We start from the raw sequence: 13,103 nt of genomic DNA, 5'->3' as shown, positions 1-13,103 counted from the left end.
AGGCTCCATGTACTTGTCTCAATTACAAGCCATATAATTCCAAATAACTGATAGAAAATATCAAAATTAACTAACCCAGTGACTTAATATCTGAATAAAACTTTTTTGTGTCAAAAATTCCTCACAATGTGTCTAGCAAAAATGAAATGTTTGCCCAAATAGCTACCTCTCCCTCTAACCCTTCAGTCCTTGTACACTCCGGGTTATGTCATGAACTAATTACGGATCTAAGTGACATGTTCTATTTCAAGGATCTACATGTGAGGTATGGGATACTTGAATACAATAAATCCTCTCGTGAACATAAGAAGCTATAGGCCAGCAACATGAAATTTAAGCTCTTATCTTATTTAAATCTTATTACTCTGACCATTGAATTAAACCTGAACTCTCATTATTTATAGAGCATTTCCATAATTCAATTCTCTCTATGGTCATAACCACTATCAGGCCTTAATGATTGCCTTGTCCCTTACCATCTAACATTATAGAATTTTTTCAACAATTTTCATAAGTGAGTCGTGAAAATAATTGTATTAATCAGAGCATGTCAGACCAAACTAATTAATAAAGCATGATAGCATTCACTTTGGATAACATGTGCCTCGACAATAGTCCTCTTTACTTCAACAATTTCATCAAATCAATCTTAATACTATGTAGTGCAAACAGGATTCATGTAATTATCATTGCATAATGACATCAACCAATTTATTAGCACAGGCATTCTGCAAACTTTGTCTCTTTAGCACAACAAAGTGTACAGTCATTATAGTCCAAGAAGTGAAGTAAACTGGTCAAGTCTGCACAACTATTATTTATGATAATGCTAACCTCAACATTGGGTGCTAATGTCAACACGGTCCTACTTGATAACAATAATAAATCTCTCACTAATAGAACTGCAACTTTCATTTCCGAATTACTCAGAAATAAAGGAAATAATCAATTCCTAATAGTAACTAAAATAAAATGACCAACAGGACATGGAAAACCAACTCAAGAGAAAGAAAATCCAACAAAACTTATAAATCCTAAAATCATATAAAAACATGCATCCCTAAACCATGAAATAAGCTATTCAAAAGAAAAATGACTTTTAAAATATATTATAACACCCAGCGAACTATAAGTTGTCTAAAAAAAATTTGTTATAAACACTCATTTTTCATTGAGAAAACCTACGCTAATTTATAGGGGAGTCCAGAGTTTTCATAAGCTTCAATTCAAATTCCAATATTTTAAGCTCAAACATAAAATATGAAACTCATGACAAGACCAAAGATCATTCTCGGATCAAAATAACATTAATTCACTTGAAAATTATATAGATTTCAACAGACAAAACCACACAATTACTATTCTATCAAGATCCATAGAAGAGAAACACCATTATCTAACTACGAATATAATAAAGCATCATCACAATCATCATAAAAATCAGATCATAAAGGAGAATAATTTACCTGAACTTCTAAAAAAATGAGAGATTCTTAACTGATCAAAAACAAAATAAAGACAATATTTATAGCTTGACAATCATAGATCTTTCACACAACAGAACTAAAAAAATCTCTTTAATGACTAAAACAATATAAATCGTCCTCTTAAACTATCAAAAGATTAAAAAAAATTCAAGCTAATTTCACAAATAAATCTTTCAAATGAATCGTCCACTAAGCAGAGCATAAATAGATCTTTCAAACCACACTAATTATCTTCACAACATTGCATGAGAATCATTACAAATTGAGGTAGATTTTGTCAATTTAAAGGTACCTGAGTTTTTCCTTGTAAAGAATTTTCAGCCTTGAAGTAAGAGTCACACCTCACGTTTGAATATATCTGTAGATTTCACCTTCTCCAAATTTTAACATGAATTTTCGAAGAAGCTAAGAAAGAAACAGGCTCAAATTTTGGATTTATGAGCTCGAATTTAGGGTTTCAAAAGAAATTAGGGCTTGAAGAGGAATAAATTGCATCCATGACTGTGATGATGCTAATGCCGTAAAGAAAAGAGAAAATCAAGCTTATAATGGAAACCAGCTGACCGGAGAAGAAAAAGTTAGGAAGTTATGGTTTCAAAGCTTAAGAAACTGTAGATCCAAGGCTAAAAACGCAGAGTTAGAGTTTGAGAAGAATGATAATGAGGTAGAGAAAAGCTTGCCGATGACGAAAATGGCAAAGATCCGGCCAGAATCTCGCCGACAATTGATCGGAGAAGGAAGGAAATGGGATTTTAGGTTTACAAGCTCTCTCTCTCTAAATCTCTCTCTATTTCTGATTTTTTTTACGAAAAAGAGATCCCCTTTTAAAATGAGTTTAACAACTCTTTGATAGAAAAATAGGATGTTGATATTGACACTACTGTTTTTTATAGGCGCGTCGTTGCACGAAAAAATGATAGGCGCACGGTTGATCGTGTCCCATTCGGATTTCGGATTTGCACTATACAGGATTATTCATCCCCTTCTGGTTTACACTATGTTTCCCATCTCAGCTCATTCGCTAGGCAAATCAACTCGGATTCAGACGAAAGTTTGCGGGGACTTTGGTGAGACCCAAACCTAGCTAAAGGTACAATTTGGGGTCCTAACTCACTAATTTGATGAGGTTTTGTGAACTTGGGTCCGGTCAAAATGGGGTGTCTACACTTGTTTATTGACACATGTTTGTCCTTATGTAGTGAAGTAGAAATGCCATGCCCAAAGGATTCACGGATCCAAGGGAGTAAGGAGAAATGTCATCACGGTTCTATGCAAGCCTTAGTTGTTCCTAGTTGTGAAAAAGATTGAACATCTCTTTCTGTATACAACTAGCACCAGTCTTGCCTACATGCACGTGCCGTGACATGACTTATCTCGGTCATCTGGGTAGTGGTCCCTAAGCAAGAAGAGTGGGTGCGATAATTGGATCGCGCAACTGAACCGGATCAAATAAAGAACAACTTGTGGACAAGAAAGTAAAAAGTTGTTCTTCCAAACAGGACCCTTCACATTTCCTTAGACCCGAGGGATCGTATTGGTCAGTCGGCTCGTTCTAGGGTCTTAGTCTATCTTATAGTGATTCTATTTTAGAGTCACATTCGGATAGAGCTATATCCTAGAGCAAATCCTGGAGACCAATAGTGATACTCAACAAGGGAACCTAAAATTTAGGGATTGACATCTACAATTTTGTTAGAGCGGTAGGCCTACTAAATAGCCTGGCCATGCAGATTTGATAAAATATTTATCGAAAAGTTTTATGAAACATTGAATAGTTTTCAAAATATTTTACAAATGCATTTGGAGGCCAAACACCGCTTGAGCAAAATGGTATACCAAGAGTGGGCCAAGGGGCTAAATGGTGTCCACGTCCCGTATGACTCAACTCAGTAGATGTAGTTATGAAGAAAGGATTTGCACATACATGATGTGATTAGGGGTAACATGATCTGACGGTCATCTTTAGGGTTATGTCTCGATGGAGGTCACTGACCTAATGTGAGTGTAGTTTAACTACAGAACGAGATCACAGTGGGGCCCACCATAGGGTTCTGCAGGATCAACCGTTGGATCCCTCTGACGATCCCACTCATGGCTTGAATGACCCGATAACATCCAAATGGATCAGGGTTCCGCATTTTATGTAATTGCACGGACGGATATTATCTGTTAGATTAATGTGGATATTAATTAAGTATATATATATATATATATATATATGTATGTATATATGTATATATACATGTCTTTGTTAAGTAAGTAACAAGAGACAGTAAGAGAATTTTTCGAAGACAAATCGGAGCCGAAATAACTGCCATTGGATGTGAGTTATTAATTAATTAAATTGTTAATTAACTATTTAATTATTATACATTATTATGTAGTATTAATTTGATTAATAATAAGCATAATAATGGGTAATCAAAATGAGGATAGTTATTCCCAAACCGGTTTTGCAAAAGTTGCAGAATTGGAACAGACTTGAGAATTGGGATAGGACTACACATTTGGTTAAGGTGTGTGGGGCCCACAACACTCCTAAATTAGTTGGAGAGCTGAGAAAAAGAGTCATAATTTCTCAAGGAGTTTGAGTTGCACTCAAACTCCATGTTGGATAAGAATTGCTAAATTGTAGGATCTACAAAGCAAGCAATTTATTTCTAACACCAACTCTTATGAGATAACGCCACAAGGGCTGGAGAGAGGCATCCATACATGTTCTCCCATATATCTTGAGTGTCCTCAAACAGCCTTGGAGGTTTGGGAGAGTCTCATTCACTCGGGGAGTCTCAATTCAAGTTGGTTTCTCAATTGGTTAGGAATTGGGAGAGAGAAACAAGGATTTATTAAACCAAAACTGTACTTTACCTAAAAGAGAGAGGGATGAAGAAAATTTGAAGTGTGGAATACTCCAAATATCATTCTCCCTTGCTTCCCCCTTGAGAAAAATCGTTCTCCATCTCTCTCTCTCTCTCTCTCTCTCTCTCTCTCTCTCTCTCTCTCTCTCTCTCTCTCTCTCTTCCAACTGAAATAGTTTCACAGGGAAAGGCTTTCAATCAAATTTTCTATACTCTACAACAAAGGTACTGATTAGATCAGACCTTAAAGAGGTGAATAAGAGTTATTCACTTCCACAATAGTCCAAGCAAAGAAAAAGAATCCATCGGTTCAACTCGTGGGGTTTGCGGGGTTTAGAACGATCGCAACCATTCGAGGAGTAGATCAAGCAGAGTGGTTCCCTGATTTCTTCTTCAAAAAGGTATTTCTTTATGTTTGATTAACATAATTAACTAATCAAGACTATAGAATCTTGGGCGATTGCAAGATCTAAAAGAAAAAAGTTCAATGCGATTTTTATTCCGCTGCGCATAGCGATCTTGCCGGAAGGGGATAACCTTCCTTCCTAAAATCCTCAAATCAAATAAAATTCTGAAATAATTTTGAAATCTCTGAAAAACCAAGACTCAAATCCAAAAGAATCCAAAAAACTCGAAAAATACTCAATTGCAGATCATTTTTGAAGTCTTACTGAGGCCCGAATGGTCCCTAAACTCCCATTTAAGTCCCTTTGCAACTCGCCCCAGTTTTTCTTCATTTTACAAAAAACCAAACAATTACAAAAATAATCTGAAATCCAATATCGGCACTCCCTTATTTGGATCCCCGAGCTCTGGTGATATCAGCGCGACCATATTTTGATATTTACACTAACCTCTCTTGCCCCAAAATGCAAAGAATTATCAATGGCCCTTGCTCCCCCCCAAAAGCCCCTTTGCAAGCTAACTAAAGAAGAAAAGACAAGATAAATTTGTGCCATTACAAAATTGGGTCATGCAAATATATTCTCCATTGTGTTTTCCAAGTAATGTAGAAAAAGACAAGCTTAGACGGGTGCAAATACCAAGACATAATGGTGCCAATATCATTTTCCTTTTGAGAGGAAAATAAAAAATAGGGAAAATGACCGAAATAATGGGCTTTTTTCCTTGCATGCATGAGTGGGGGGGTTTGAATGGCCAAAATAAGGGGGGGGGGGGGTAATGACTTTTGCCAAAGAGGACAGAAATGCACTTTAAAGTCGTTCAACCACTATTGCTTTAAACTTTTCACAGGAAGGTGATATATTTGCGCCCTTCTTTACTTGCGACAGCCCCCTATAGTGTATTTATGAATTCACTTTCACACTATAGGGAATTGTTCCAAGTGAGAATAGGGGGCGGATATATCACTTCACTTTTACTTTACGTTTTACACAAGGAAGTGATATATTCCCCTTCTTTTTACTCGGGACAACCCCTCTAGTGTATTTATGAATTCTCTTACATACTATAAGGTATTGTCCCAAGTAAAAATGAAATTCTAATGATAGGCCCAAGTAGCAACCTAAAAGGAGATTAGGTTTATAAAAATAAAATTTACCTTTTGAAATTTTAACCCAATTATTTAAACTCTCTAATAAAGGATTAAGAGATCAAAAAATAAAACAATTTAAGCAAGCAAGTTAAATCTAAAGTGCAATACAAGAAAGGAGCAAGAGACAAGAAAGAGTGCACCCGAGATTTAAAGTGGTTCGGTCCTCAAACACACAAGGCCTACTCCACTCCACCAACCAAACCCGTTGATGGCTTCACTATGTTGATCTTCTTAACGTTGGCGAAGACCGGTGCTAATTACAATCGCTTTAACCTTGGTGGCAATCCTCACCACGGAGAGAGGGCTACGCTTCTCCGAACACTTGCCCAAATACAATGAAAGAAAATAGAAAATTACAACTTCCCTCTTCAAGGGTAGATAGCTCTCAAGCTCACACAAATTCCACTCTTGAAATGATGTACAAATTCAAGCCTAGGTCTAATCCCTTTAGATATCCCAAATTGAGGCACAAGGGTGATTACCACTCTCTAATATGGTTAGAACATGTTTAGGAATGAGAGAGATGAGTTCACATGCTTAGGGAACCCATATATATAGAGAAAACCCAAAACTAGCCGTTACAGGGGCATTTCTGTAATTCTGGGCAACTTCCCAACGGATCTATTTCAGGGCATTTTTGGCATTTTCATATTTCAAACCCGGTTTTGTAAAATTCATATCTCACTCATTTCTCGTCGGATTTCAACGTTCTTATACTTGATTTGAATGGAAACAATGAGATCTTTTTGTTAAAAATATTTTTAAAAATATTTAAAAGTGTTTAAAATCAATTATGATAGGATTTATTCCCTGATCTCAAAATTCAAGTGCTAATTGTGCCGATTTGAATCTTTCGCAATTCTAAGCTATCTATGGCACTAGGCTTTGGTCCACGGGTCTTTTCCTTATATTCTAATATTGTTTGGGACCTTATTACTGACTTGATTATGCCTCAACATGGGGTACCTAATAGGGATTAGATGTACAATCTAACACAAGACTTAAGCCTTCAAATCTTCAACTTTTGAAGCACATCTTCAAGTCTTGAACTCTTGCATGGATCACCTCCATTTCTTTGGCTTTTCAAGATCTCTCGTTGAATGCTCTAAGCCTTCATTATCCTTTGGCTTCAAATGGTGTTCAAGGATGTACAAGCCTCGATTCATGCCGTTTTCCTTTATCTAAGTGTTTGAAATGTTTGAATCTTCAATACATGCACTTAAACATCAAAACAGGTTAGAAATACAACACATTTCAACTTGTGTTTGGAATCATCAAAACATAGAAGATTGCCAAGGTGAGAACCATTGGGCTTATAATCTCCCCATTTTTTATGATGACAACACACAAGGTGATTGAAATAAACAAGAGGGGGGTGAATTGGTTTTAACACTAATTTATACCTTTTTAAATTTAAGTATTAAACGTAATCTGATTTTTCTTCTCTTGATTAGATTTTGGTTAGTGCAAACAAGATCAAAATAAAATGAAATGCCAAACCAAACAAGTATGAAAGTGCAAGACAAGGAAGGAACACACCGATGTATAGTGGTTCAGGCGAAGCCCTACTCCACTCTTCTTAAGATCGTCCTTAAGGATTTCCACTATGTGAGACCTCCACGACGCCCGGCTCCGAGGCGATTACACTTCCAAGGGGTATTAAATGAGGATGCCCTTGACACCTTTACACAGACTCTCCTTCTTCGCCGAGATCTAAGCGATACTTCCTAGGGTATTAAGATAGGATGCCCTAGCCACCTTTACAAGAATAGAAGATGAATTGCTTAGCTTCTCTTGAAAGCTTGATGCAAGATGTAGTCCCCTTGAATGCTCTCTAAAATAGGTTGCAACTGGAAGCCTAAATCCAAACTCAATTGATTTGCAAGTGCAAGGCAAGTTTGGTGGAGAAAGCAAAACCTTAAGCTCAAATGAGTTGCAAGTGCTTTTGAAAGCTTAAGATGGTTTTTCAAATTATTCAAGAATGTAAAATAATCCTTTTGAATGAGTGTTTATAGCACTTGAGAAAATATGACCGTTTGGGGGTGTTAATATCAAAAAACAAATTTGAATTCAAAAACCAACGGCTCTTTTCTGTGCTGTCACGACGTTCTCGGAGTTCCGAGAACCATTCTCGGAGTTCCGAGACAAATTCTCGGAGTTCCGAAAGAACGGCCAGAAGAATGAAAATTCTACTGAACTATTTCTCGGAGTTCCGAGAGAATGGCCAGAAGTTGTAAAATACTACTGGACCATTTCTCGGAGTTCCGAGAAGCCTAAAATAAGCAATTTTTTATGTTTTTATTGCTTATTTGATTTTGGGCTTTTGGAACTCAATTCCTATGATAATTTGGAATGTTTATGAGGGTCCCAACATGTTGGTCCACCACATAATCATTCACTTAACTATTTTAGTTCTGAGGTGGTTTTTTAAAAACTGTTTTGAAAAACTTTGCCTTAACTTAGAAATCTAAAGAGAAAAGATGTACAATGAAATCTAGGTGACTTCTCTTTAGCCTTGGTCTTCAATTGGTCTTCCATTTTGTGTATGCTTGCTTGAGAAATAATGTTGTGAGCTCCACTTAGCTCCTTTGACTCTTGAGTGATACATCTTCAAGCATGACCATGTGGTGTGTTGGTTCCTTCAATGATTAATCTATCTTAACACAACACTTCAAGGCAAATTGATTAGTATTCAAGAACATAATCAATTATGTTTAGAATCATCAAAACAAGATAGGAGAGCAGACCCTTGGGCTTACAGTGATTGCCACATTTAAGCATACTAAACAAAAAACTTCTCCCCCTTTGTCATCACAAAAAGTAGGGATGAAAGTTTTAAACATAAGGGAAAAATTATGCAATGTGTAGCTCCTCCTTTGTCAAGGAATAAATCAAATCAAAACTCCCCCTTAATAAAAGCAAAATTCAAAACAATGAGGGATTTGAAAACTCATATGGGGTTTTGAAAGATAACTCATTTTCTAGCTCCCCCTAAATCAAATGTTCCCCTTTAAACAGAATACAATCATCAATAAATGGGGATCATCCAAATCAAATTTTCAAGATAAATATATAACAATCTAAGTAAAAGTCTTGGGCACAAAGAACCAAAATTCATAGAGATATTCAAATTAAGCATATGCCCCTAATCTAATGCAAAAGCATAGAAAACTAGGTTGGGACCTTTGGAACCCACATCCATTTGGTTCCAAATGGTTTAGATTTACCTAAAATGTTCTTTTCAACCCAAATCATCTTAGTCTTAGGTAAAGATTTAAGCACACATTCATTTTTAAAATGTCCTAATCTACTACAAAAATGACATTTTGTGCAACAAGTAGATGGACATGTAACAATACAAGAAGATTAAAGATTTTCAACATTTTTCTTCTCTTCTTGCAAATTTTGGTTTTCAAAAACTAATTTTTCATTTTCTTTTGCAAATGACTTACATCTTTGAATCAAGTCTTTGTTTACATTAATCAAATCATTGTTTATTTGATTCAAAGCTTCATTCTTGAGCGAGAAATTATCAATTTCCAAGTGCAAGGAATCAATCTCATTTTGTAGTTTGAAAATTGAGGAGTTGAAATCCTTTTTAATATCAAAAGTGTTTAAACAATGATTCACAACACTACCATGTAAATGAGAAACCTTAGAATCTTCTAATGAAAGATGACAAGTATGATTTTTAGAGATTTCTTCAAGTTTAATCCAAATGACATGTACATCTTTACATGTTGAAATTTTCTCAAAAACATGGGGAAACAACGAGCAACAAATTGCAATCAAAGCTCTACTATTTAATGCATGCAATTTGGACCATATTTTCCCCCTTTTAGAAATACCATTTGCTACAAGATTTAAGATCTCTAAATCCAAAGATCCTAAAATGAACCTCATACGGGTTTTTCATTTCCCATAGTTGGTTCCATCAAAGGATGGAGGGATAGAGATGTCATGACCAATTTTAAAATCCATGGGTCTTGCCAAAAATGAACTTTAACTCTTACCGGTTAAGGCTTTTGAAACAAGAGCCCTAGCTCTGATACCAAGTGAAATTCTAATGATAGGCCCAAGTGGCAACCTAAAAGGAGATTAGGTTTATAAAAAAAAAATTTACCTTTTGAAATTTTAACCCAATTATTTAAACTCTCTAATAAAGGATTAAGAGATCAAAAAATAAAACAATTTAAGCAAGCAAGTTAAATCTAAAGTGCAATTCAAGAAAGGAGCAAGAGACAAGAAAGAGTGCACCCGAGATTTAAAGTGGTTCGGTCCTCAAACACACAAGGCCTACTCCACTCCACCAACCAAACCCGTTGATGGCTTCACTATGTTGATCTTCTTAACCTTGGCGAAGACCGGTGCTAATTACAATCGCTTTAACCTTGGTGGCAATCCTCACCACGGAGAGAGGGCTATGCTTCTCCGAACACTTGCCCAAATACAATGAAAGAAAATAGAAAATTACAACTTCCCTCTTCAATGGTAGATAGCTCTCAAGCTCACACAAATTCCACTCTTGAAATAATGTACAAATTCAAGCCTAGGTCTAATCCCTTTAGATATCCCAAATTGAGGCACAAGGGTGATTACCACTCTCTAATATGTTTAGAACATGTTTAGGAATGAGAGAGATGAGTTCACATGCTTAGGGAACCCATATATACAGAGAAAACCCAAAACTAGCCGTTACAGAGGCATTTCTGTAATTCTGGGCAACTTCCCAACGGATCTATTTCAGGGCATTTTTAGCATTTTTCAGATTTCATACCCGGTTTTGTAAAATTCATATCTCTATCGTTTCTCGTCGGATTTCGACATTCGTATACTTGATTTGAATGGAAACAATGAGATCTTTCTGTTAAAAATATTTTTAAAAATATTTAAAAGTATTTAGGATCAGTTATGATAGGATTTATTCCCTGATCTCAAAATTCAAGTGCTAACTGTGCCGATTTGAATCTTTTGCAATTCTAAGCTATCTATGGCACTAGGGCTTTGGTCCACGGGTCTTTTCCTTATATTCTAATATTGTTTGGGACCTTATTAGTGACTTGATTATGCCTCAACATGGGGTACCTAATAGGGATTAGATGTACAATCTAACACAAGACTTAAGCCTTCAAATCTTCTACTTTTGAAGCACATCTTCAAGTCTTGAACTCTTGCATGGATCACCTCCATTTCTTTGGCTCTTCAAGATCTCTCCTTGAATGCTCAAAGCCTTCATTATCCTTTGGCTTCAAATGGTGTTGAAGGATGTGCAAGCCTCGATTCATGCCGTTTTCCATTATCTATGTGTTTGAAATGTTTGAATCTTCAATACATGCACTTAAACATCAAAACACGTTAGAAATACAACACATTTCAACTTGTGTTTGGAATCATCAAAACATAGAAGATTGCCAAGGTGAGAACCATTGGGCTTACAAAAAATAGGGGCGAATATATCATTTCAGTCTCTCTCTGTCCTCCTCTCTCTCATCTTCTCTCTCTCTCTCTACTCTCTCTCTCTCCTCTCTCTCCTCTCTCTCTCCTCTCTCTCCTCTCTCTCCTCTCTCCTCTCTCGAACCAATGTTTTCTCACCCCCTGAAAATATTTTCAAAACGCTACATAGAGGTTCAAGCGACAAAATAGTGGTTCAAAGTTGCTTACTGGTCCAAATTACGTGGACTGGAAGAGGAACTTAACCCTAGTGCTCACAGTAGCGAAAGTTTATTAGATCTTGACTACTGAGGCACCTGAGTTGCCTGGTCCCGATGCTCCCCAGGATATCAGGGGCAGCCACAAAATAGCATGAGGATGACCAAATGGCTAAGTGTTATATCCTTGGGTCGATGTTGAACGTGTTGCAAGAACAATATGTCGGAATGGCTTCGTCGATGGATAGTATGCACAATCTTAGAGAGATGTTTGGAGAACAAAATCGCAGTGCCAGACAAATAGTGATTAAGGGCCTGGTTTCTACTAAAATGATGGAAGGAACCCCAGTTAGAGATCACATGTTGAAGATGATGGGCTATCTAAATGAGCTCGAAGTTTTAGGGGTCATGTTAGATGGAGAGTCGCTAGTCGACATGGTGTTAGCATCCCTACCACCATCATTCAATGACTTTGTCATGAATTACCATATGAACAAATTGTCATTGACATTGACAAAGTTGTTGAATCATCTTCAATCTACTGAGGATCTTTAGAGAAAGAATAAATAATCCTCTTTCTTAGTTGAAACTAACATAGTCTCAACTCCCTAACTGAAAGGCAAGGAAAAAAGGAAAGGTAAAGGCCAAGGTTCTAAGAAAAATATTTTCAAAGTTAAGAACAAAAAACCTTTCAAGAAGAAGTCAACAAATACCAGTGATGATTGCTTCCATTATGGAAAGGTTGACTAATTGCGAACTCTACCTACAGGTTGGAACGGATGCAATGGTTGCAACCCAAGCTGTGGGTGATCTACTACTAGCATTTTCTGGAGGATATTTAGGTCTAAATAATGTCTTTATGTACCTTCCATTTGAAGGAATTTAATTTTAGTTTTCTAAACTATTGATTGATGATTATTCTACAAGTTTTAATAAAAGTAGTATTTTTATCAAACATGGTAATTCCTTGATTACAGAAGGTACATTAGTTAACGGATTATTTATAGTAAATGCTTTAGAAAATGCAAGTAGCATTGAGGATATTCCTATTCAGAATATTCCAAACCTCAAAAGGGGAAGGAATACGACTAATCCCACACATCAATGGCATCTTCGATTAGGCCATATTAACCTAGATATGATTACAAGATTGGTAAAAGATATTCCATTGGATTCTATCCAAGTGGAACCTTTTCCAATTTGTGAACCATGTCTTCAAGGTAAAATGACCTAAATTCCCTTTAAGGGCAAGAGTGGAAGATCCCAAGATTTGTTGGAGATTATACATAGTGATGTATGTGGACCCATTTCTCATCCGGCAAGAAGAGGGTTGTATACTTCGTGACTTTTACGGATGACTATTCAAGGTACAGATATTTGTACCTTATAAGACGCAAGTCTGAGACCTTTGAAAATTTCAAAGAGTTAAAGAATGAGGTAGAGAATCAGTTAAATAAAAGAATAAAGACTCTTCACTCTGATAGAGGTCGGATGAGTTTATGGATTACTTAAAGAAAAATAGAATCATCTCTCAATGGACCCCACCTGCAACACC

General features: G+C 36.3%; 1 protein-coding gene across 1 annotated transcript; it reads left to right on the top strand.

Moving 5' to 3' along the window:
* Positions 1-11,716: 11,716 nt before the first annotated feature.
* On the top strand, positions 11,717-12,103 carry LOC143847129 (uncharacterized). The gene has a single exon (XM_077355819.1). It carries the CDS (start codon positions 11,717-11,719, stop codon positions 12,101-12,103), a length of 387 nt encoding a protein of 128 aa, XP_077211934.1.
* The last annotated feature ends 1,000 nt before the right edge of the window (positions 12,104-13,103 follow it).

The sequence above is a fragment of the Tasmannia lanceolata genome, unplaced genomic scaffold (genome assembly GCF_043159265.1).
Source record: "Tasmannia lanceolata isolate RefF3 unplaced genomic scaffold, GAP_Taslan_0.1 ptg000015l, whole genome shotgun sequence".
In the NCBI taxonomy this organism is placed as follows: Eukaryota; Viridiplantae; Streptophyta; class Magnoliopsida; order Canellales; family Winteraceae; genus Tasmannia; species Tasmannia lanceolata.
The sequence above is the reverse complement of the archived record's forward strand: the minus strand, read 5'-3'. Positions and strand labels throughout refer to the sequence as shown.